General features: G+C 42.1%; 2 protein-coding genes across 5 annotated transcripts in view; both read right to left on the bottom strand.

The window, feature by feature from the left end:
- Positions 1 to 91: 91 nt before the first annotated feature.
- Positions 92 to 10,060, bottom strand: SERPINC1 (serpin family C member 1). The gene is made up of 7 exons (XM_017673714.3): positions 9,903 to 10,060; positions 7,623 to 7,998; positions 7,098 to 7,313; positions 6,102 to 6,239; positions 3,989 to 4,379; positions 3,031 to 3,095; positions 92 to 352 (listed from the first exon to the last, which is right to left on the bottom strand). The coding sequence occupies exons 1-7, from the start codon at positions 9,941 to 9,943 to the stop codon at positions 176 to 178; spliced, it is 1,404 nt and encodes a 467-aa protein (XP_017529203.1). The 5' UTR covers positions 9,944 to 10,060; the 3' UTR covers positions 92 to 175.
- Positions 10,061 to 18,727: 8,667 nt separating this feature from the next.
- Positions 18,728 to 26,455, bottom strand: part of RC3H1 (ring finger and CCCH-type domains 1) — a 58,470-nt gene continuing 50,742 nt past the window's right edge. For all 4 annotated transcript variants that reach the window (XM_017673687.3, XM_073216777.1, XM_017673682.3 and 1 more), the window contains one exon: positions 18,728 to 26,173. In XM_017673687.3, coding sequence (XP_017529176.2) covers positions 26,023 to 26,173 — 151 coding nt within the window. In that variant the 3' untranslated portion in view covers positions 18,728 to 26,022. The remainder of the gene's footprint in view (positions 26,174 to 26,455) is intronic.

Consider the following 26,455-nt stretch of genomic DNA (forward strand, 5'->3'; position numbering starts at 1 on the left):
GTACAGAACGGTTGAAAGCATCATTTTACCAGATCCCCAGTAGCATCTTCCTGTCCTTGTCTTCATTTCAACTGGCAAAGTCCATTCATAATTGTGAGATGGGAGTAGATGTATTTATTTTTACTTCTATTCACAGACCAAAATAGGAAGAGGTGCAAAGGATAAGAAGAACACTTTAGTTAACACAGGGGTTGGCTACTCTGCCCATGAAGATAATAGTGTTGAGAGCAGCTTCCCTTATCAACACCAGGAAGGGCCTGTTGGCCTTGAAGGTCACTCTGTTGGGGTTCAGTGAACGGCCAGCGATCCCAATGGCGGTGCTTGCTGCTGCCTCACTGCCTTCCTCATTTACCTGCAGGTCAAGTGGGGAACAAAGCTGCTATGTTAGCTCCCGTGCAGTCCCTTACAGGCAGGTAAGTCACCCATAGACACTGCAACTCTTCCAAGTGCTGTTTGTTTCCCCATAGAAACCTACCCTACTTGCACTCATTCTGTCTTCCAGTGAATACTGATGAATACAGTTCAAACCAACCCCTGTGTGGATGGTAGTGCAAGGATTCCAGTTGGATGCCTTATGAAACAGAATTCAGTGTATACCATGTTGTCACATTTCTGTTTGGTACCTTCATACCAAGAGTATTATTTTGTACTAGATGCTAAAAGAGATTTCGACTGGAGACCAGAGCTCTACAGAGCAATTTCACTCTTGGAGCATCAAGACCCCATATAGAACTACTACCCCAGGCAGCCACTCAGGACCTGGGGCCTAGGGAAAAAGGAGGGTCTTTTGGTTGGATGAGATGAGTATTTCTTGGAGTAATGGACTGAAACAGTGGTATTTGAACTTACAATGAACAGAATTGCCATAGGTCCAGAGGGAGACAACTTGAGAAATTTTTGCTTAGGGACCCAGAATGACTCTTGATGAAAGCACTTCAGATCCCTGAGCTTTGTGGGCTGGAGGATGATGTTGCCCCTCCTTTACCCATCCCCCCACCTCCCCATACTATGACCATGACCATTCTAAGACTAAATTTATGAGCAGACTGGAGCTATTGCAAAACCAGGATCTTTGTGTGCAAATCAGATTCTGGTTCTTAATGGCTTCCCAGGAGCCATTACAGTTACAGTCCGCTGGGGTGTGTACTGGGTTCCCGAGGTTTTCAAGGAAAACAACCTCCTTCCAAGAGCCAGGGGTGAACCTTGTGTCTGTTGAGTAGGCTTAGGTAGATAAAGTGAATCCAGACCGCTGCTGCTTTCTGATAGTAACTTAAAGCCCTCAAGAAGTTCTGAGATGACCACTTATATTTGGGGGCCTCTTCTGAGGATTTTCAACCATTGTTAAACCTGAGAACTCAGCGATCCTTGCAGTCTCCTAAGATTCTTCCCTTCACAATGCATTTCGAAAAGGGTGTCAGCAGTGTCATTTTTCCTTCCAAGGACCCACATAAAAGCCCTGGTTCTGACTTCAACACCTTCAGTGTCCCTCTGTTCCTGCTGTTGTCCTACAAGACACCGACGTTTATCGTCCTATGGATTATATCACCACTTCGAGGATTTGGGCACCCAGCTCACAGCCTTTCTGTTCATCCTGACTCCTGTTATCATTTGACCTAAAAATTACGATACTTTGGGAGGAGGCCCATTCACCACCCTAACCTCCCATTTCTTTCATCTCCCCAAACCCTTCACTCTTCTTAAACGAACTAGTCCCATGGCTGTGCCTTGAACTTGCCATCTCTCAGAATTGCTCTATCTTTGAACTTATAATAATTACATTATCCTTCTCTCAAACTAAAGACCTTCTGTTTTTTCACACTATCGCATTTCCTCACTTCCATTACAATTAACCTGACTTCCTCCTGTCCCCTGATCCCTCCACTTTCCTCCTGACTACTTACTTCCCACTTGAGCTTGGACGTTGAGCACCATTCTCTGAAACCTCTCTTGTTGACCACAACATTTTTTGTGATTTCCTCAATCCTGTGACCTCTAATACTGAAATACTGACCCTTCTCATTTTCCTCATATCCTGGTTCCCCCCCAGAATAGTCTAAACAAGTAAATACTAAACATGCTTATCCATTAAAGTCCCTTGAGACGCTCTGTCAGTACTCTGATTCTCAGGTCACATCCTGGAATTTCCATGAGTCAGACTCCCCAGATAACTAGAACTGTTGGTCCATAGTTCAATATTTGTCTGAAACCAGAAGTTCTACAGGCTTTAGGTGCTATTACTCTAATAAAGGGTTTCATGGGAACCTCAATTGGGGAAGCACTAGGTTAAGCAATATGGAACTGTTTTCTTTGCTTTGGAACTTCTCAGACTTCAAAACGCGAGGGTGCACTGTTGATCTCTCAAGCAGGAAATTTGACCACCTGACTTTCTCTTTCCTGCAGTGTAGTCCAGAGCTCTAGTTCTCCAGAACACACTTTAGGACATGATCCACACTCACCAGCAACTTTTCTTTACCTTCCATTCACTCTTCAACTATTACAGTTGGACATGTGTCCCCATTATTCTGTCCAAATTCCTCAGGGCAAGGTAACCCGTGGTCACTTGTCAATCTTGTTACTAGATGCATTCTCAAAACTCCTCCCTTGGTTTCCATGAGCCCATGTTCTTCCTAGTTCTCCTCTGAATTCCTTCTCAGTAGCCTTGGCTGGCACTTTTCCTGTCACCCTCCCTCCCCCTTTCCGGTGCTCCTGCTTGTCCTGCTCCAGGAGAGGGAGTGGGAGGGAGGGTGGACACCTGGACCACAAGGGCTTCAGGGCAGGGCTGACTGGTAGCAAGCCTCAGTCCTCCTGAGGCTTGGGTCTGAGGGAGGTTTGGGTCTGAGGGACACTGGGCACATGCCTTTCTCCACAATCACGTCCTGCCCTTCAAGCATCTGCCATCTACACCACAAGAACCAGGGGAGCAAGACCTCTAAAGTCACAAACCACATGGGCTGTTGATGATTGAATAACAATGCAGCACAGGAATAAAAAAGCAGCATAAGAAGAGAGAGAGAAGGGAGGTGTACTCGCCTCAAGGAATGCCTTATGGAATGCTTCCGAGACGTAGAGATCACTCCGGCCTTCTGCCACGATACCTGGAAGGAAGACCAGGGAAGGCACTGTGAAATGGGAGAAGGCTGGCCTCCACTCACAGAAAGGCATTCCATTTGGATTGGGAGGGCTTTGGGAGCCTTTTTAAAAAATTGAAATCCTGGCCCCTCACATAATGATATCCCCTAAATAAATACATGTTAAAAATAATGAAGTGCTTGGGCTTGCTTGGCTGGGCTCCTGCGAGTTTGATCTCACGCTTCAGCTCTTGGATGGGGGTAGGAGGGCAGGGAACTCCTACTAAAGAGAAACTCACACTCCACTGAGTAGGAATGTCATTCTTCCCAGCCTGGCCACATATTTAAGCACATTCAAAGAAATCCAATTGCCTGGCATCATAAACTTCTTTTTAAAAAAGAGACATTTTCATTCATATTTTAAAAGGATGGTAGGCTAGAGGAACCAAACCTACTGAACATCGTTACTCAAGTATTACAGCTGGGAGAAGGTTGGTGGTACCTGTCCAGGTGACCTTAAGGAAAACACATGAGCCCTGTGGAAGAGCAGATGAAGGCGATTAAATGTCACTAGACCTATTTTGTGGGATTCAGCTGTCCCCACCTCTTAATCGTATCTGTCTCTCTGCTCTGACTTTGATACATTTTCAAATTCTTCTCTCCCTGGTCCTATCTCCTTTATTAGTTACAAATGCAAAGGGGTCCAGTAGGGATCCAAAAGCAGACTCTCCCTTTTACAGAGGAGGAAACAGACCTCCAGAGGGAAAGGGGCTCCCCTGAGTCAGCAGTAGGCCTGCGATTAGAGCCCAGGTGCCCTGACTCACTGCTCTTCACTACTGTTCCTCCAAGGCTTCCGCCTTTGTTCAGACCACCTTGGGAACAGAAAGAGGAGGAGTGTCCTTCCCCCTTCCCCCACTGACCCGGGAGCTTAGACTTGTCAGGGCTGAACAGGTCCACGAGACCCATGTCTTGCAGCTGATCCTTCACACTGAAGCTGTCCTCCACGCGGAAGCGGGGCATGTGGACCACCAGCAGCGTCTCTGCCAGCTCCTCCAGCCACTCCTGCAGCACCTCTGGGGTGAGTTCCTGCTCCACCTTGGCCAGGCTCTTCTCAGGCTTGGGCAGGATGAGCACCATGGTGATGTCGTCACCCTTGAAGGGCAGCTCAAGCACCTGGGTGCCTTCTGCCACACTCCGGTAGCGGAACTTGCCTTCCTGGTACATCATGGATACCGAACACGACTCCCCATCAGTCTTGTAGAATAACTCCTTCCTTGTGTTCTCAGGGCTGAACTTTGACTTCCACAGCCCCTGGAAGAAGACACCAAGTGGGAGAATCACAAGAAGACCAAAAAGCATCCAGAGGAGAATATGGCATGGAAATATCCACATTATGTATTACATTAATATGAGTATAATTGTTAGGAAAAAGATGAGTAGGATAGGCATGAAAAGGTTAACAATGACTTTGTTAGAGTGACGGAATTATGTGTTTTTCTGTTTTCTGTTAACTTTTCCTTATTTCCACGATTATCAGCAGTGACTACTTGCTTTTATAATGAGAAAAATAAAAACAACCTACTCGCCTATTCACAAGTCTCTTAATGAGTTTACTGCCTTTTGCTTTTAGCCTCCCACCAGCCTCTTTCTCAAAGGCCACCCTCCAAAATGCTGGGCTCTGTCCCAGACAGGTAAAGGCCAGACACAGATAATAACCCCAGGAGTCTTCTGGGAGCCTTGCCAGGCAGGGGGGTGATTCCTGGCAAACTTCTTATTTAAAGCAGGAGGAGCCCTGGGATTACAAGACACCCCTTTGAAATTTCTGAGCCAGAATTACCATTCCTTGTCATCTTCTGGCTCTTTGATTTTGGCACAGTCATTTAACTCTTTGAGGGGTCGTTCCTCACCTATAAAATTAGGAACTGGTGATCGCTGATATTTGTAGGAGGCTTTACTGTGTGTTAAGCACTGCTCTAAGCATTTTACATGCATTAACTTATTCAACCCCCTCATTAACCCTGCAAGGTATGTAGAGCATTATTGCCATTTTACAGGTGCAAAAATTGGAACATAGAAAGGTCTCAGATAATTCACCTGCATTCACACAATTGGAAACGAAAGAGTCAGGATTTAAATTTAGTAATCTTTATGAATGGCCCAAGGTCTCATTTGTGATGTTATAAGGATAAAAAGGGCTAATAAACAGCACAGTGTTTCATGAACTGTAAAGGGTAAATATCCATTGTGGAAACACAACGTACTCCACTTTTGAGAAGAAGGAAACCCCAAGAGACAGAGTGGTTAGCAACCAGCAGTGACTGGCTACTCCCTGGGCCCTGTGGGTGCGGTGGGGGATGCATATGGAGTGTGACCCAGGATGGGCAAACTGGCCACGATTCTACCTGCTTTAAACTGGTGGCCTTCCTGAATATCACTGATCTGTTTATTCCCCATGCCCTCTCCCGCACCCTCCTCAAATTCAATCAAGTTGGAGCAGTCTTTAGAACTCCTAATTCTCTGAAAAAGACAAGGCCATCTGCATCATCAAATCAAAGGGCCTTTGCAAAGTTTGAGGTGAGCCTGGCACCTGGAGCTTCAAAAGCTTCAGGCCAGGAGAGCTTTGAGTCACTGGAGAAGCTGCTCCACATGATGGAAAAAAATTTCATCTCTGAGGATTGTTGACAAACTGTCAGTTTGTCCCAGATTTCAAAATGGAGTTAACTGGACAGCAGAAATTGTCACATATGTGTGAGAGTTTATTGCCATGCATGCCTCGCAGCTGGGACATGCTGTGTTTGTGAGTGTGTACGCTCTGTTTGTGCCCAGAAACATTAACAGACCTCCCTGGACTTCAGGCCAGCAGCCATGGCCCTAGACATGGTTCTAGACATTCATCAAACGTGTATCTCATTCCAGACCACACATGAACTGTTTATCAGAAAGGATCCACTATACATGCCCAATGGCATGAAAGAGGGTAAGCTGGAGGGCAAGCATTCATTTCTTGGGTCTCTCCAAGGCCATTTTGAGTACCTTGAAGTAGATGGTATTGACCAGCACGAGAACAGTGAACTCGTTGATGGCGTCCGGGGGAATGACGTCAGTGATGCGCCCTTCAGTCTTGTTAGCTATCCACTTGTTGATGGTCAGTCTGGACTCCTCTGCCTTCTCCTGTGGAGAACAGGAAACAAAGCTGCCTTAACCTGTGCTATTTGACTGGCTTCTCCATTTCCCTGTGTACCAGTTCATCTTATTCATCATCCCTCTGTCCTTTCCCACTTGTTGGTTAAACCACCAATCTAACCCAGATCGGGGAAATCTTACATACCTAGTATAGTGCCATGAATCTTCCATATAGTTAATGAATTTAACAGGAGAAAAAGGAAGTGAAAGAGAGGTAGGAAGAAATAAAGGAACATAGAAGGAGAAAATAGTCTGGGAGAAAGAAAACAAAATATTACCTTCTCTGACTGGAAACCTGAACTCTTGAGGTTCAGGTTTCCAAAACATGTTCTATGGGAAGCAGATGAGTACTGCAAGGGTGGGGGGCAGGAGGGATGCCTGCGGTAAAAATGTTTGAGAAATGCTCATTGAATAAAGCCAATATTTCTTTGTTGTAGGACTTCTCAGAAAACTCCGTAGGCATTAAGCCCATCTGCCTCATGAACCTCCAAGAGGAGACGCTCACATGCACTATACACCAATTTTATTTGACCATGGTGAATTTAAGAAATTAAATTAACAAAGATATCTTATAGGACTGGCATCTCCAGAATAGTTTTTGGTATATATTTGAAATTATTTATACAACTTTTTCAGAGCAGCTACTACAATCTAAGCCCTAGATACCATTGATTTCCTAGGTTCCGAGCAAGAAGAGAAGACAGTATTCTGGGAGTTCTGACTGACTGATAGCCCACCTGCCTTCAACCAGCAAAGCAGTGTTCATTTGCATCCTGTTTCTATACCTCCTCAATTTCTGGGTGCAGAGGAAGAACTCTGAGGTCAGGGATAACAGCTGCCACTCACCTTGAAGTCCAGGGGCTGGAGCTTGGCTCCATATACCACCTCACTGATGTCCTGATAGGTCTCATTGAAGATAAGGGATTTGTCTCCAAAAAGGCGGTTGGCGGATACCAACTCGGAGGATTTGTTGGCTTTTCGATACAGTCGGCAGTTCAGTTTGGCAAAGAAAAAGTGGACCTGGTCAGATGTTTTTTCAGAGATGGTATCAAACTTAAAAACCTGTAGAAACCAAAAGAAAATGGTGCTGGTTCTGGGAGGGCGGCCTGGCTAACATACCTAGAGAGCACACCCGCCGGCTGCTGACCAAGAGCCACCTTCAAGCCCAGGGCCTGGCACAGCATAAATGCTCAGCTCATGTTTTCTAAATGCATAAATAGATAAAAGAAGGGAAAAAAGCATAGGAAGGAGAAAGGGAAACACAGAGAGACTGGGATACCACCTACAGTCTTTGAAGGGCTCTAGACCTGGCATAAACATTTCCTTGGCTGCCCCAGTAAGGAGGCTGGGAAAGAAGGCTTTGGACTGTACCTCCATTAGCTGCTTGAGGGTGTTGTCACAAGCACCCAGCTTGGTCATAGCAAAAGCTGTGGAGATACTCAGGGGTGACAGGAAAATGTTGTCATTGTCATTCTTGGAGTCAGCCAGGTGCTGATAGAAAGCGGTGGCAAATCGGGAATTGGCCTTGGACAGTTCCCAGACTCGCCGGTTGGTGGCCTCAGGGACCTTCTGCTCGGAGCCCTCCTCCTCAGTCACCTTCTTCTCTGGGGAACGGTAAATGCACATGGGATTCACAGGGATGTCCCGAGGTTTGGCTGTGCAGATGTCCTCCACAGGGCTCCCGTGACAGGTGACAGTCACACAGCCCCAGAGGCCAATGAGCAGTAAGGAGAGAAGACATGTCCTCCTATAAGGGACAGAAAGCTGAGTTAAGCTAGGCTGGGAGCTCCCTACCCCACTGCCCATCACAGACGTGCCCTTGTAAAGCACAGAATTCCAGCCCACCTGGTGTGGCCAGGGGGAGGGCCAAAACTCTTTCAGCGCACTAGGGCCCAGTCCTGGACTCTTTGCAGGTGGGTGATTATATTTGCCTGGACACAATCATGTTGAAATTGGAATCAACTATTGCTTCATGGTTATCAGAAGTATTGTGTGCACAGGCCATGTGCTGGGAGAAAGAAGGAAGGTCAAGCTTCCAGTTGGTGACATGGGACATACACATACGGAAAACAGGCAGGGACCTTTCATGCCCAGCGAAGACTTAGGAGAGGAAGAGGAGGCATTAGAGAAGGATGGAATTGAACCTGGATGATAAAAGGTGGGAAGGATTTTGATTGATGGAGCAGAGATTTCAGTATACACACGGGTGAGAAGGAATGAACGAGGCACAGCACCACCTATGTGCTGAAGTCTCTAGACTGAGCCTAACACTTCCACTGAGCTCCACACAGCTGTGTGCTGAACAATGCCCCCTGAATGCCCTGCAGATTCCTGAGATACAGCAAACTGCATTGGTCTTGCTCACCCACATACCTGCTTCTCCTTCTACCTCGTCCAATTCAGCAAATGGGTCCCCCATGCACATTGTCATCTAATCCAGAAACCGGGGAGTCACCCTGGGGGTCCCCCTCTCACCTTCTCCATTGAGTCAGACCCTAGACTCGATTAATTCTGTCTCCTGGCTCTCTCACTGCCTTAGCTCAGGTTTCTGTTGGCTGGAAATTTCAATAGCTTCCAACATGGATTCCCTAAAGGTAAACGAACCTAAGCTCACATTTTAAAAAATGAGATCATGTATTTGGCAAATTAGAAGAATTGTGGTACCCCGTTAAGCAAACCAAGAGAGAACCTCTCATAATATTTCTGTAGATAAGACAGAGTGGGCAGGGGCTCCCTCAGGCCGACTTGCGGTCCCGGGGGCTGGAGAAGGGAGTCTGTTTGTGGTCCTGTCTCTCAATCTCCCCCTGGCAGGAAAGACAGACATCGAGTATGAAGTGCTCGCCGAGGAGGTCAGCTGGGTCAGCGTGGGGCCGGCTGGCAGCTGGGGCCGGCGGCGGAGGGGTTCTCGGCGATCCGAGGCCCACTCTGCATCCCTTTCAGGGGGCACATCCAGGAGACAAGCGGAGGCCCTGGCGTGGGGAGTGGATATGGAAGGTAGGGTGAGGAAGCAGAAGGAAAACCTTGCTGTCATGTCTTTCCACTTTCTTCCTCAGCTACATTTGTAAATAGAAGTGGAGGCGGAGGGAATGGGAAGCTCTCTGCGCACAAAGGAAAACCAAGGTTGTTAAGCCACAGCCCACATCGAGCCTCCTAGAACAACCCAGATCAAGGGGGAGTGTGGTGTTGTCAAGGGGGAAGGAATCTCCAGAGGAAAGGGAACAGAGCTGCCGTCCTGGGTCAGAGGTCGCTGAGATCTTGGAGGCGAGCAGCCGAGAGGAAGGAGGAGCTGAAGCGGAGTCAGGAGGGCCTCAGAGGTTATGTGTCCCCTCGCGCCGGCGCCGGCGGGCCCTGGGAATGCCCCAGAGCGGCCCTGGTTGCCGTGGGGGCTGGTGCAGCATCCGCACAGGAGGGACGATGACATTCCTCTGTTTCTTGAGCTGAGGAAAAGCCTAGGTGTGGCTTAGGAAAAGCGTCACCCTGAGAGCGAGAGTAGGGTGGGTGGGAGGGCGCCGGGTTTGACGTCTTCCAAACGAGTCTTTGTGACTACCAGGAGACACCTGGTCTTCTCGAAGGTTTCGAGGTCATGCTCAGAGTCCTTCAGAGGTCAGAACCCCCAGGAGGGCACGTGAAGGGGAAGCTGGCCCCTCTTACCTTTTTGCAGCAGCTACAGTTCCCATCCTGTTGGAAAACATGGTCGCTAGTCTTTCACAGGCTGGGCGAGTGGAGATAGTGTGGTCTGAGGCAACCCCTCTGAAAACTGGTTCTTTCCTCCAAATCTGGCTGAGGTTCCAGAGGCCAAGGTGGGGGAGGGAGCTGGTGAGGAGGGAGGATGAGGTCAAAGGCTGATGACCAGCTCACAGGGTTAAGCAAAGGGTAGAGCCCACTGTTGTTTAATTAGCAGAGAGGTTTTAAAGTTCAGTCAGGTCCAGGGAAAGCAAGGACACCTTCCTTCCCCATCCTCCCTCACTGGCTTCTTCATCTTTATAGAAAAGGAGGGGGAGAACATGTTCACAAATTCAAACTTGGTCAGAAAGTGGCTTGGAGAGAACTTGGCAGGATTTTTTTTTTTTTCCTGGCTAACCAAACCAGGAGGGAGAAAACAGGTGAATACAACTAGCCAGGGTGACTGTCCAGACACATCTAGCCTTCTTTCTGCTCGCTGCAATGTCCTCTCTTTCTCAACTTTCTTTAGGGAAAGAGCCTGTGTTATCTAGTCAGAGTGGAGAGAAGAATATTCCGAAATGAGATGCCAGCTTCATGCCTCTGAGTGCTGACATGTCTGTGACCCAGAGCAGGATACACACTGGGTGCACCTGTGATCCACAGATGGCACCATTCCCTGCTCAGCCCTGTATGATGAGTGGGGAGCACGGGACCAGGGGCCACAGGGTGCTTGTCAAGGATATTTCTAAGGTGGATGAGCTGATTGGGAGATGCCTGGTGAAATTCTGCTGGGGGATCAGGAGATAGAGTGTGAGGCAGGTGGAAAACCTACGGGCAACTGCTGAGAATTCTTTAAAAGCAAACGCACTTAATTCTATTTCTTGGTGTGTATTGCTAGTTTTACTTTTTTTGGTATTGGGGAGATAAAATAAATTCAAACTAATGGAGATAAAGGGCAGATTTGTTTTTGTTTTCCTCATCCTAAACAGCCAAAAACAGTGTCAGAAGGCCTGCTGCAGCAGTATATGCTGGGTACGTATGTTGCCTTCTGTGTGATTGAAGACTCCTGGAAGCTGGTGCAGTCACAGGAATTCTAGAGTTCTTTAACCGTTCTAGTTTAAGGGGACTCCAGTCAGGGGAGACACACAGCAATCACATAAATAATCAATATATTTAAAATATGTATGTAAATAGCATGTCAGTCAGATGTTAATGGAGAAAAATCCATCAGGGAGAAGGGATAGAAAGTGATGGGGAAGGTAGAGAAGTTACCGTTTTGGAAAGAGTGGCAGGAAAGGTCTCCTTAGTGAACTGACATAAAGGGACCAGAATGAAAGGAGGGAGAGAGCCAATAAAAATCTTAGGAAAGAACTGCCCACATGGAAGAAATGGACAGAGACCCTGAGACAGGAACAAGCTATTAGGGTTTGTAGTTGTTGTTAAGACTTGTGACTTGCAAAGGAGGTCCCTGGAGGAGGGCAGGTGAGGGGGACCCTGCATAAGCGGTGCAGGTGGTCTAATGAACATGTGCAGGAAAAAAGATAAGGGTGCAGACCACCTGCCTTGGTAGATAAGGACATGCATCATGGGTTGGGTTAAATTTTTCCATTCATTTGTTGAGCCATACAATCATTTAGTTAACAGACAGTGAATAATGCCAGTATGTACCAGGCATGGAGCTGAGTCTGGGGACAGAAAGATGACTTCACGCTTCATGCCCCATGCTTCATAGCAGAAGCCAGACATGAAGATGAAAGTCCCAATCAATGCCAGTGGTCATATGACTTAAAGTATGCACAGGGAGAGCACATAGGAGAGTCTGGTCAATGGAGCTGGGGCAGGAGTCGGGAAAAAGATCAGGAGGTGACAATGTTAAAAGAACTTTGTAAGACTAAGACTTAAAAATTTTTTTAAATTTCAGATTAATAGAAAAGTTGCAAAAACAGTAAAAAATATTCTTATAAACCCTTCACCTAGAGTCCCCAAATGTTAACTTTGATAAAATGTTAACATTTTACTGCACTTCCTTTTCATTTTCTTTTTCTATCATATATATGTGTGTGCTTATAATACATATTATTTTTCTGTACTGCTTAGAAGTTGCAAATATAATGTATGTTTCTTCCTAAATAGTATGAATTTCCTAAAAACAAAGATAACTCCTTACAAAACCACAAGTACAGTGATCAAAGTCAGGAAATTGATATTGATACAGTACAAATCTATAAGCCTTTTTATAAGTTTACCAATTGTCGCGCTAATGTTCCTTATAGCAGTGGTTCTCAAACTTTTGGCCCCAGGATCCGTTTAGAACTTGCTAAATAACATATAAATATTATTATTAAAATAGTTACATATTAAAATAGTTTGGACTTTACCCACACACTGAAAGGTGTTGGGAATGCCCTGGACCACAACTTAGGAAACATTGATTTAGTAGTGCCAAGTAAAAAAAAAAATGTGTTTTCCCATCTCCTGGTCTAGGATCACACATTGCATTTAGTTGTCATGTCTCTTTATTTAGTGCCTTCTAGTTTGGAACAGTTGCTATCTTTTGTCTTTTACGACTTTGGCATTTTTTTGAATCTAGACTAAAAAGTCTCTCAATTTATGTATGTATGAGGTTTACTTAGGATTACATAGAAATTGGCTTTCTTTTGGCAGGAATACTACAGAAGTAATATTGTGTCCTTCTCCGGGCATCGTATCAGTATGTTAATTTGACCCATCACAGGTGATATTAACATTGATAATGTCTGCCAAGTTTATTTCTCTGCTGTCAAATTATAATTTTTCCCTTTTTATTAATTATCTTATGGGAAGATACTTCAAGAGTATGTAAATATATTGGTTTTCATCAAACTTTCACCTGCTAATTCGGGCATCCCTCAACGATTCTTTGCAAGACTTCAAAGCACTGTACTTCCCTGTTATGTTTCTGCTGCACTTTTCCCATCTGATTTCCTAAAAAAGGATTATCACTAAAAACTCTTAGTATTAAAGAGATGAACTAAGTTAGATGGTGTACTCTCTTACTAGAGTGTGAGAAAATAGGCCCTTTCATCCACTGCTGCTGAGAACACAATGTATAACCTTTTGAAGGGAAATTTGGTGATACCAAAATTACAAATGAATTTGCACTGGAATCTCACTTCAGGATATGTATTCTGGATATCTGTACAGGTATCAATGAGATTACCAACTGTAACCCGATTTGTAATAGCAGATTAGAAACAACTTCCCTCTGTAGGGGACAAGTTAGGTAAACCGAGGTACATCCCCACTCTGAAAACTATGCCAAAAATAAAAAAAGGAGATGCTTGCTATTTACTGAAATGGAAGCTTTCCAGGATGATTTGTGGAAAGAGCAAGCCGCGGAGCAGTGTTTATATAGCATGTTACCTTTTGTATCACAAAGTAGGGTTGATCTGGGTGAGGGCTGGACAGACAGGAGTGGGAAAAAAACTTGTCAATATGTCGCTGCACCTTCTTCATTTTCTCTTTCTGGACATGTCAATGTGTCACCTATTCAAAAAGGTCTTGACTGTCAGCAACAAGGGTGTCGGTGTTGTATTCCAAGCAGCTTGGGGTGAGAGGAATGCCAGGATATGACGAAGAGGAACTAGAAGCAGGTGAGCTGCTGGCTTGTGACAAAGGAGAAAGAAGGAATGAGAGAAGCCCAATTCAGTATCTGGAGGTGGAACAGAGGTGTTTAGATTTTCCTTGCCTGGTCAAATAATTTCTAACGGCTCTTAGGATATTCCACTATAATTTAACCATTACTTCATATCAGCTTAGGCCAAATTCTTTAAATCTTTGAATATAACAATAATAGATGTCATTTAGAAACACTTACTATATACAAGGGTCTATGCCAAGTGCTTTACAGGCATTAGATTATATAATTCTTTTGTGAGCTCTACCAGAAAGTTACTAGTATGCCCACTTTACAGGTGAGAAAACGGCTATCCACAAGGGCTAAGAACTTGCCTTAAATGACAGATCTCAGCACAGCTGAGATTCAAATGCTTGTCTGCCTGTCTCACAGGTCTTGTACTACATGATAATGATGAACAGATGTCCATGTCTTCCTTGCTTAAAATTCAGTGTCCAGTTGCTTTCTAGGGGCAGGTCCTACCAGATGTCCCCATGTGGTTCTCCTCTGGAAGGTGGCTATCAAGTTTGTCCATGATTCCCTCAAAATCCAGGAACCAGAAATGAACCCAGGGCCCTACCACCTTTTTCAGTGGATACCCGTATTGTATTATAAAGCATCTGTCTCTGATGCACATTCCAAACGAGATTTTCAGATTTTCAGCTGGTGTTTTGGAGTCTTTTTAGTTTCTCATTCTCATTACACACAGTTCCTTTTGGCTTTCACTGTCTAGGTTTTGATGCCACCAAATCCCTTTCCTCTTGGTTCATCTTAGACTGGTTAGATGAGAAAAAGAAATAGAGCTTGTATGCTGGGCAAACTAAGCTGGGTATCTCGCCTTACACACACACACAGTCATCAGTATTCTAGTGTTTTAATAACTGTATATTTAAATCACACTTCATGGAAACGTCTAACCCTTTCTGGAGGCAGGCTTAAGAAATTTTTTCAAGTAAAAGTTTTTGAAGATTTTCTACTTCTGCATCGCACTATTTTTCTTTGCTCTGAGTGGAAACGAGGTTGAAAACGATCTTGGAGGGCCTCTGCTCTGCCGTTTCTGGGAAAGACTTGAGGAGCCATGGGGTGAATAGAATGTAGCATTCCATCCTCTTTTTTTATAAAAGTACTTCCTTCAAGGTCATTAATAAAATAAAAAAATTCCTCTTTCTGTCGCCCTGCCTCTAGTGTGAGGAGTAACTCCTCCATGCGGGTAATTCAGGTGGCTCCCACCCTTGCCTTCTAGCCTGGGCTGTTCCAGTCTTTGGATCCAAGAGTTAAGACCTTGGCAGAGGACAAATAGTAGAGCTGAGCTCTTGCTGTGGTTACTCAGTAACTCTTCGACAGAAATTTGGGGCAACATCTAACACAAAAAAACAAAATTGTTTCCAACTCTCCTGGATTTCTAGTTTACTAGGCGGCTATGACATTTTAATTAAGGTGAAATAAAATTTATCAAAATAAACCCTACATTATCATCTGGCAGCTTTCAGGTGAGACTGTCAAAGCATTTCATGGGAATTTGTCCAAATTCTCACAACGGTAAAAAGTTCAGTTTTCGTTTCAGGGAAACCATATCACAACAAATATTTATTGAACATGGGCAGTGCACATGCCACTGAGTCTTGAATGCACTAAGTATTCAGTAAATATTTGTGTTTCAAGAAATCCAGGCTCAGAGTGGTTTTGCTGACTTATGAATAGTAAAACACTTTAAATTATCTCCCAAGTGGTAAGTTAAGATCAAGTAAAAACACTTATCCAGAGGAACTGACATCTTGCATGAACAGAAACATTGGGCAAGGATATTCTTGGGTGGCTCAGTAAGAGAGCTTCATGGAGTCAAAAGCTATCGCTTCCACATTAGTTTAGGAAGTTGTAGGTGGTGAGAGAGAACTAGACACGGCAGAGGCAGAGGTAGTGGGAGAAAGTTCTCTGGAGAGAAAGGGGGTGGGTTGGACAGATCCAGAGCAACAGGAAGAAACTCACAGTAAAGCTAAAGCCAAGGGTGTGTGTTTTCATAAGCAGAGGCCAATTATGTGACAGGCAGTAAGGGATGCTGTAGCACATTTGAGAAAGTCCACTGAGGGCTGAGGTAGAAATGTGGGTCTAGGAGTGAATGCAATTTAGCAGCTTTTATCCCATCAGGACTCAAACAGGTTTCAGGCCCTTCCCAAAGGCTGGAACTGAAGACCCACAGAGGCTGCTGCCTGGGAACAGGCTGTTCTAACCTGGAACAGAAACCTCCAGGAGTCACATCACAGGTGGCTGCAGGAGTTCAGGCAACCAGGAGATGGTGCTGGAGGCAAAACCCTGGAGATGCTTGCAAATGGACCAGCCCATTCTGGAGAGGCAGCCTGAGCTATGGCCTAGGTGCAGTTCAGGTGCCCTAGCTTTCTTCTAAGGATAAGAGACTCAGTTGGTTAGATGATGAGGGAAAGCGGGGAGACAGGAGAAAATCAGAGAGCACCTTTTGGATGTTAATAACCTGAATGTCTTTAGACTTGGGAGGATAGGAAGGTGATAAGCTGAGGCTGTAGGTTTTCCTTGAACCTGAGTATTTTCAAGGGTTTTGATGCTGCAAACGTACTATTTACCCCCCTATAACCTGATACCATAGGAACAGACCTAGTGCTTGTCAAGGGAACCAGTGCTTGGTCAGGCAGCTGACTGGTACCACCCCTGGGGGTTTAGTAATGCCAGTCATGCTGGTGCCATCTGTCCTCAAGTTATGGCTCAATTACACTCTCAGAAATTCCTGCTGCTCTTCATGCCATTGTTCTAGTGTTGGCCCTCATTATTTCTTCTAAGTCTATTGCAACAGATTCACAACCAGGCTCTCCACTCAGGCCCTATTTTACTTCAGATCACAATGATCACATCTCTCTCTGGCTTATAACTGCTAAAGAATGAAACCCAGTGAGTCAGAATAGCTCACAAAGCATTCCAAGACCTGGCCTCAGTCAAACTTTTCTAGCTACCCGCAGCTCCTCGGAGTACCAGCACAAGGCTACGTTCTTTCATGACTACGTGTGCTCCGGGGCTTGGAGTCTCTGCTCCCAACCTTGCTCGCCATATAAACCCTTCTCTACCTTTCTGGATCGACTCTGCAGATGCAAATACTTTTCTAAATCACCTTGCTTCTCTTGGCTCTACACATTTTCCTTTAAGCAACCCAGGGAGTGCTAATTTATATTTTATATCTCACTCATTTCCTAAGTCTGATCGGCACAAACTGGATCTTTTTGCATCCAAAATTACCTATCACACAGAGCTTTATTACTCAAGTGTGGACTTTGGATAAACTGTGCCGGCCTCACCTGGGGGCATGTTAGATCATCTCAGGCCCCACTCCAGACCTGTGGAAACAGTCTAACTGCACTGGAACAAGAGCACCAGGTGAAATGTATGCACATTAAATTTGAAAAGCACCGACATGGAAGCTATCCATAAATATAAACAAACAGCACAGATGCGATCACGATCCCTCATCTCCCTTACAACCCTTTCTTGGGTTTCCCTTACTTTCAGAATACAACCCAAACATGGTCTCAGGCCACTGTCATCTGGCTCTGCCTCATCTCACGCCACTCTCAGTCCCTTTGGCCTCACCAACCTTCTTCCAGTTCCCATAACATAGGGGGATTTTTGAGCAGATTTCACACAACCTGTTTTCTCTGACCAGGCATGTCAGCTCTCCAGCACCCTCTCCATCCTCCAAGTCTTACCTTCAATGCAAATTCCTCACGAAAGCCTTTGCTGCACAGCCAGGTGATGTTCAATCTTTGTGTAGAGTATCACGGCTCCCTTTTGAGAACAATGATGGCTGAATAGTTCTATAATAACTCTGCCTACTGTTTTGTAAATGATCGTTATCTATTTTTAAACCATGTACGTCAGGTTCCGAAACTGGAGTCTAAGCTCCTTAGGGGTAGACAGCAATTCCTTTTTGTCATCTAGTTATGCATATGGGGAGCACTCAGTAAACTTAATAAATAATTGCAGTGGATATTCACTGGGTAGTTTAAGGCCCACTTTTGATGGGCTAGGTGTCCCAGATAAGGGTTGCAGCCACTAACTCAACTAGCCACCAGGCTGAAAAGAGATTTACTAATCGGTCGTTAACAGATTAGCTGGTTACTGGAACTAAAGGGCTAATGCACACAAAGACCAAACTACTCTGTGTGATTCTCAGTCTAAGGGGTCAGAGAGGGCAGGTCTGGTTTTGGACTTAGTAACCCTACAGATTTTCAAACATTCAAGATGGTTGCACTAGTTACCATCCTTTAATAAACCTCTTAAGTTTTTTACTATAGGCCCTTCTCTTGAAGCCAGATATGGTACCAATGGACACTCGATTGCTAACTGTTCACATTCACTGGTAACGTGTATTATTTTTCTTTTAAAAATATTTAAAGGAAACTCCAGCTGCTGTTATGCATCTTTTAAAAATATGAACATTTTCTTATATAACCATATTGCTGTTATCACAAAAGTATTATTCCTTGGTATTACCTAATTCCCAATATTAATAAAGTCAAATTTCCCTAAACATACAAAAAATGTCCTTGTACATTTGGTTGGAATCAGGATCCAAGCTAAGTTCACACGTTGCATTTGATTTTTGTATCTCTTAAACTTCTTTTAATTCAGTCCCCTCCCCTCTTCTCTTCATGACAGAGTTGTTAAGGTGGATTTTACTGTGGTCTCTAAGAGGAAATAAAATTACATTTATCCTCCAACTCTAAGGAATGAATAATGGGTAGGGTTTTCAGGACAAGCCAGTGAGAATGGAAAGATAATTGGTATTAGGAAGGCTCCCAGAGCAAGTCCATGCTCCTTAAGCATAAAGAAGGTTCTGACTTGGAGAAGCCATAAAGCAGGACTTAAGATGCTAGCCGTGGAGTCTCACTGAACATTGATAGCAGGATCTCAGAACCATTACCTTTTCTCCTAATGTACAATCATGAAGAAATGAAGGAATGTGGGCTGTGGTGTATTTAAGGTTGGACTAACTCCTGTGATCTATGAGAATGTGTTTGTGCACACTATCTACTACATTCTTTCAACTACAAAAAAAAAAAACTCCATTAAGGTGTAAGAAAATGATCCCAAGGTTAGAATAAGATGGCACAGATTCATCTACAAAAAAGACCACACGTTTCTCATTAACTTATCATTTAATATAAATGCTGACAGAAAGCAGATAAAGACCTTGTACACACTTTCATATATTTACAAACCAAAAGGTGAATCACCTCCTCCTATTTGTTAAAATAATCCTTTTATCTGCAACTCATGGGGGCCTTAAACACTAATTAGGAGCAAGATGAGGCTGAGTCAGTTTCCAAGGTAATAAAGGAAGGAAATACCATTTTAACAAATGTAGTATCTCTGATATAAACAACATGCACACAAATAATACAAAATTGAAAAAGATGGCCTTAATCTTCTCAAAGGCCTGTGATAAGTCAGACCCAGAGCTCTGCTGTCCTGAACTGTCTTCCTACATTTCTTTTTTTCCACCTCACTTGTTTTGAAGGCTGTTTAAAAACTGGAAATATAAACAGATTAAATGGAAAATGGTCCATTTCAAACAGGACATTTTTCCCTATGCCCAAACTTTAAGAGATAAAGTCTTCAAATAAAATTTCAGTTTGCCAGATGCTAAGGAATTATTCACAGCTTGTGAAGTTTCAACCCATTATTTGTCTTCATTAATTTTTTTAGCTGGAAACACTTGGAAAAAGTAAAACTTCACTAATATCAGCAATTTATAAATCAAGGTATCACTTTAAGGTTAAATTTTTTTATTTCTTAACAGGTGGGTGGGGGCAGGCAAGGAAGAACAAGTAGCACAGGCAAGGGAAAAAACAGGAATGCAAGAAAACCTTTTAAAAATGGTATTTTTGTCTAGCATTGATTTTATAAGAACAGAAGACAGAAAATTCTCACTATCCAAAACTAAGTGATTTCATGAAGTCATTTATAACCTGACTCAAATCTCACGGGCTCCTTTATTAACTTATTTTTGTCATGTTAAGTATACCTCTGCAGGGCACAATCACATACAATCAATACGATTGGTAAATTGCACAAGCTCTATCCCAAGCAAATATGCATCAATGTTAAAAAGTTATTAAAAAAAAATAAAACAAAACAAAATAAAACCCACCCAAAAAGGTGATAATGACCGAAGAATGTCTCGGGAGACTGATATGAGCCTGAAGACCTAACAGACCAAAGTCAGGAAGAAGAGGACCAGGCGGAACAAGGGGAAGAGACCATGCACAAAGAGGAATCTCACAACTGGAAAATGTTTAAGAGGATGAAGGGTTTTGTTCATTATCTTCATTTTTTCCATTGTTCTTGCTCCAGAGTCACAGATTCATCATAAAGATAATGAGACCTGTGGATCAATGAATGAAAAAAAAAATTGTTTTCCCCTCCCAAGTTCCTTTCATTCCCAGAAAGTAGAAGGAGGAAGAGGAAGGATGAAATAGATGGGATACTAAAAATGTAGGCCACAATATTCCTGGAAGAAGTAGCTCTCAGGACAGTGTTTTAGTTGAACAGAGGATGTAAAAATGATAAACAGAACCTTAAAAATGCCTTTAAATGAGAGGAACATTTTGCAGGGTGGATCAGATACTCCTGTGAGTGTGGCAACCATCAGTGAGCCTGAGCGATCACACCACCAAGAGCTGGCTGCAAACATCAGGCAGCCAACCAACCAGGCAACCAATCACGCACCCACTCACTAGTTCCCACCTTTTCTTGGCCCTTTCATGCAATAGCTTCGGCGGGGGTGGGGGCAGTTTCCAGGTATAAGATGGCTCTGCATGTACAACCCAGACTGGATGCCAAAGACTTGTGAGCTCTGTCACTTAAGGAGTTTAAGAAAAACAATGAAACAAAATAAAAACCAAACCAACCAACCAGACACAGTGAGACTCAATACAAGAAAATAAGTCGCCTTATCTAGTAGTATATAATACACTTAACTCCACAGGATTTTATTTTTATAAATACATACTTCTGGATATAATATAGTCTTGAGGTTTATTTTAGTTCTCTTTGTTGAGTTACTGTGCCTTATTTTCTTGTGAAAACAGAGGTTATTACTCTAGGGATGTTTTGCTCAGGAATAAAGATTAGGGGGAATTCAGTGTTTGGCTGAAAATTCAGAGGTTCTGAAAACAAGAATTCCAGTGGTGAGGTAAGTCCCTTTATCTCAATAGAATTTCAGAGGGCTCTTTACCCACTTTATCAGTGCAGTATTGAAAATTCACCTATTGGGAACACATTTACTATTAAAAGGTGTTACTTCTTCCTGGTGGTGGCAGTTTCCTCTTCTTTATTAACATTATAGTTAGTATTACTTATTAATTGTAATCTATTATATCTGAAAACATCTTTTCAAGTCTAAGAAATAAAATCTTAAAAACCAAATCTTAAGCAGGTATTTGCTATCATTAAGGGTACCCTTTGACAAAAACAGCTTTCTTACTCAAAGGGTTCTGAAAAGCTGAATTAAGAATTTAAACAAAATATTAACTGCACTCCACCTACAACTCCAGTAAGTCATCTCAGCAGGAAAATTTCATAAAGCTGAGCTGAAGCAACAAATAAATATAAATCAGAGCTGTCTAAGCTAGTGAGGCGAGAGTATGGGCACTCAGGTAGCGATGAAGGTAGTGGACTGCTTGCTTGCTCAATCCCTAATGTTCAATCAAGTGACATTTGCTTTAGTTTAGTAGCTCTAATTTTGACATAAAAGGTTAGGCAGATTTTTCAGGGAAGAAATCACCTTGCAACTTATTATAACCATGTATCACCAACTAAAAAAATAAAAATAAGCAAAACTGGACTATTTTAGGGTAAAAATCTAAGTAAACACTACAATTAATTTCCTCTAAAAAGTAAATGGGTCTTTCCGTTTAATGAAACAAATCTTTACAGGTGTTTTTTACAGACAGATTTATATATGAAACCTTTACTGTTCTTTAAAATGAGCATTAAGTTGAAAAAAGATGAGCATAGATAAGGGCTCTACCCATGACAATTTGTATATAATAGCAACCAAACACTCTTTAGTAAAAAGAACCTATTTTTCTCCAGATCTTAATATACTATAACCTAACATACACGGCAGTTAACTCTCACCAGTCACATACTCATGAATTCTTTTACTCAGTCCTGTGACTTGACCATAGTGATAAGAGACTGTCCTTCAGGCACAAGGGAAAAACCAAAAACACCCAAGATGAAATCATGACAAGATGATCCCCAAGAAGTAGGGGAGGGACTGCTTTACCCACAGTATTGTGGAAGACGACATTCACTGGTTTAGAGAAACTTATGAGTTTCACTACTTTTACATTTTATAAGGCCAGCTAACTGTTAACAGTTAACTTTTAGACAAATCTACTTAACACAGTACAAATCAACTCACAATACTAAAAGATTACACAATCAAAATGGCTACCGTATTCCCCAAAACCCAAACAGAGTAAAGCACAAGTCTTTGGCTCTCCTTTAAAGAAAACAGCAGGTTACCATTCTTAACCAGACCTTTGTTTGCCTACCAGTAGGGCAAATACCACATTTGTGCATCACTGAGTAATAACACCATTAGAAAAGGCAACTTCACAGAAGTTATTGGCTAAGCGAATTCATTTGAATGCTCTGTTTTGAGGCAGCAAACTGTCACTGTTGCAGATTAGGGAGGGCAGTGGGGAAGTCTAGGGGAATTTGCAAGATAGAAAAGGGCCAGGAAAAAAAAACTTCGCGCTTCAACCCTGAAGACCTACAGAAAGTCAGATGGAGTTACATATTCAAGGTAGCAAATCTTGTGTTTTATGCAGAAGAATAAATACATGGGAAAGACCAGGAGAAGAGAAGGGAAATAATATGGGAGAAGAGAATCAGCCACATTACTGCTTTTATCTAATAAATTTTTATATGTTCTAGCAGTTGAATATCTATACCTGGCATTAGAAGCACTTATCATTTGAATAATATCACTAGAAACTTATGCTGTAACTAAATTTTCTTTTGATTAGAGAAGTAACAAGGAATGAATCTTTGGTCACTTCAGCTTATGTAAATTACCCAAGACAGGGCAGCTACTGGACTTATCTTGTGACAGTGTCCATTAAGTAAAGCAAAAGAACTGCATGTATGTCAGGAAATTGCATCTAGATTACCTTATTCTCAGTTCTCCTACCCTTTTCCAGAGACCCCTTGAAAAAAGATTCAGGCAAAGTACTTTTGTATTCCTAGCTGTAATAAAATCCTGGTGTTATCTAAGCAAGAGTAGACACAATGCTATGACTCCTACCTTAACCCTCTCAGAATTGTTCATGTTCACCTGAGATGTATGAGTCTTGCTTCTGAATTCCATGAAAAGCAAACAGTCATATTCAGAGGAAATTAGTATTTTAGTAAGTAGAAAGCATAAAAACTGTATTTCCTGCCTGAATGATTTCACCTCTAACTGTCTCTAAAGGGAGTAAATTAAGACAGAACAATCAAAGCCTTTTACAGATTTTGACAAAAATCAGCTAAAGAGTCAATCAGTTTTGCCCAAACAGGCCATTTACCTTTACAGGCTCACATATCACTATCATAGAGAAAATGAAAAACAAACAAACAAAACACCCCCAAACTTTGGAGGTTCAACTTAATTACTAAAACTGCTTCTAAGCACTAGGAAAGTTCCAAGAATTTCCATGAGGTAAGGCAGAGTGACCAATTTAAAATAGGTAAGTTATAGGCACAGTGGGACAATATATCATTCTTCTATCCTTCTATCCAACCAGATTTTCTCCAGAGTATGGGGCCTTTGAGAAGTACATCTAGGATTAAGGCTACAATTTAAGAGGTTTTCCCCATGAAAATGAAAATATCTTAAGGAGTGGAAGACAGACTATTTTAACTCAATTCAAAACGGTGGCTTTCTGGTTTTATTCAGAGTAGAAATACTATATAAGTTAATTCCTGTTCCTGCCTAGTTTATAAAATCAAGATGGTGAAAGTAAGAATGAGCATATCTGAAGTAAATAAGAACAAGAATAATGTAAGTTGAATTAGTAGGGGTTTCAACAAATAACGAAAACAGAACTTTACTTTTATTGTGAACTTCAACAAATTCAATACCCATAAATTCCCTTCCAATACCAGAATCATTTTGAGTTTCAAATTGAACCAACTGCTTCTAAATTTTAGGAATTATCTAACATGTCCAAAAAAATAAAAGCTGCCCAAATCTGCCTACAGAAGGTTGGAGGCCAAGAATGTTGCCTTTTATGGTTATAGAAATGAAAAATCTTGGAACTCTTGTCACACATACAAAAAAGGGTCTTTCCTTCTCCCCAAAAAACAAGCACTTAAACAGTAAGTATAAGAGAGTTTTAAGCAAAAAAAAAAAACCCACAAAAGCAAAACGGCAAGTACACTAAAAAAAACCCACAAAAAAACAGGAAATTATGATATCGACTGAAAAAAGGCCACCTCTTCATTCAGTGCTTCCACCTCCCAATCAGTCATTTTATTGCAACAGCTGCGCTCATGCGAAAAAATCCTTAAAACATACCCAATATATATATAGATATAGCTATGTATATCTGTATATATATAATATATATATAAATTTTTATTTAAATAAAAAAGAAAGCTCGAATCCCAAGCCAATATGTGTATATCAAATCCTTGACCAGCCAGGTCTGTAGGGCATAATCAAATTCAATGTGAAATAGTATATAAACACGGTGCCTTGACTGGGCAAATTAAATAATCGCTACTCAAAAGAGTGTTCTGTTTGGACTCTCCTACTGGTAGGCAATGGCAGGACTGTAATCCCTCCCCCCACCCCCCAACTGTTTCCGTTAACAGTATGATGGACACAGAGCTTACACTGAGGTTGTTATGACCTCAGCAGGAGTTAAGGTTTAAGAAAATAAGGAAAAGAAAAATACAAACTTGCTTTTACCCAACCAAAGCAATGCAGTAACTTATTACATAACCAGTGCTTTCTGTTTAAGGAGTATAACCCAGAAAGAAATTTTTAGAAATCCAACAAACAGAGGAATATATCAAATAATCCCCACTAAGCCTGTTTTATAGGGTCATAGTTCAGTATAGACACATAGCATTAGAATATGTGCAGCAGATCCAGTTAATAAAAATTCTTATTCTTTTTACATTTTCATGAAGAACCTTTTCATATTGTAAAGCCAAGTCTGTGAAAATTGACTTCTTGGTACTACCTACTTGTGCTTAATGATTCTGAACAGCAACAACTGGTCAATTCATATACTATCCTTAAGATCCAGGCAGTTCATATTTACCAAATCTCTTTGAAAGCTAAGGCTCCAATATATAGGGATTTTATTTTATACTTTTGTGTTTTGAGAGTAAAACAGAAGCATACACTGAAATAATATGGCTCTGTTCTTATTGCAGTGCTGCAGTTTTAAAACACAGTTAACTGTCCTAGTTTTCGAACATTCTATAATTTTAACAAAAGTTCAATTTGGAGAGACACAGCTCCAAATCTCCAACCATCAGCTCAATAACAGGTAATACACCAACCATGTATTTTCAGTGATGAATTCTTAATCTCCATTTAAATCTAATCAAGCAAATAAAAACATTGACTCAGCTTTCTGACTACATTAAGAGAATGAGAAGGATCTATAATATGGAAAAGAGGACTTCAAATAGAGTCTTGTAATCTCTCTGAAAAGTTGAAATAAAGACAAAAGCAAGAAATAAAACCCTCCTGAACAAAAAATAAAAGTTTTAATGCCATATGAAAAACATACCCACACACAAAGCCAGTGACTGAGAAATGGAAATGAAATTATAGCTCCCAAATAGCCTTAGACGTGGGTTTGCTGCACATTTTCTAATAATTCATCTACAGTTGCCATTTGTTTCCCAAGCACCATACAATTCACAGAAAGGCCGATGCTTCTTGTCTGTTTTAATTTATAGGGTTGTGAGAGTTGGAAGGATTTAGGATAAAGAATTATACACTGGGTATGTAATAATACCAAAATACAAGAGAAACCTACTTCATTAAGATCATACAATTAATCAAACAGAGTGTATATATAATATCTTCTTTTTTTTTTAAAGCCCTGGATCCAAGGCGTCCAAAGTTATTAAAATAAAGTTCATTCACAGAACAAAAACAAATTTAATCTGAATTGCTTGCAGATACTGCTAATTTTCTTTTTCTTTTTCTTTTTTTTTAAATTAAAAAATGCATTAATGTGAACTATGTGCAGGGTTTGTTTTTAGTAGTGGTGTTTTGTGCACATTGCCTCCGGAGCTTTTCTGGATTTCTCTGACCACTCTCAGAGAAAAGTTTAGAAGTTATCTGTTTTCCTACCCCTATGCCCCGCAAACTGATCAGGAGCAGAAGATAAAAGTAGGGCTCCTCATATTCTAAGGAGCACAGCTGGATTTAACTCCTGATCTCTGGGAGTCACTGTTGTCCTCTCCTCCCTCAGGGTCCTCTGATAGGGTCAAAGAGCTGGTCTTGTTGGACAGGAGGCTGATATTCTCTTGTGTCAAGTTTGATCCATTCGGTACATCACTGTTAATGTTAAAAAACAAAGTTGGAATTTTAAAAAGGAGAGAGAGAAAAATGATTAGTAGAATAAAATCAACAGGGCTTTTCTTTAGCAGCATGGAAAAATATCTGAATGGCTTTCAAACTTTAATTTACAGCTCTATATTCATGCTTTTGCACAGGGGTTGGCAAACTAAGGCTAGCCAGTTGTCTGTTTTTGTAAATAGAGCTTTAATGGAACACAGCCTGGCTATTTGTTTACATATTGTCTATGGCTGCTTTCACACTGCAATGGTAGAATTAGGA

This window comes from Manis javanica, chromosome 11, assembly GCF_040802235.1.
Source record: "Manis javanica isolate MJ-LG chromosome 11, MJ_LKY, whole genome shotgun sequence".
NCBI classification, from domain to species: Eukaryota; Metazoa; Chordata; class Mammalia; order Pholidota; family Manidae; genus Manis; species Manis javanica.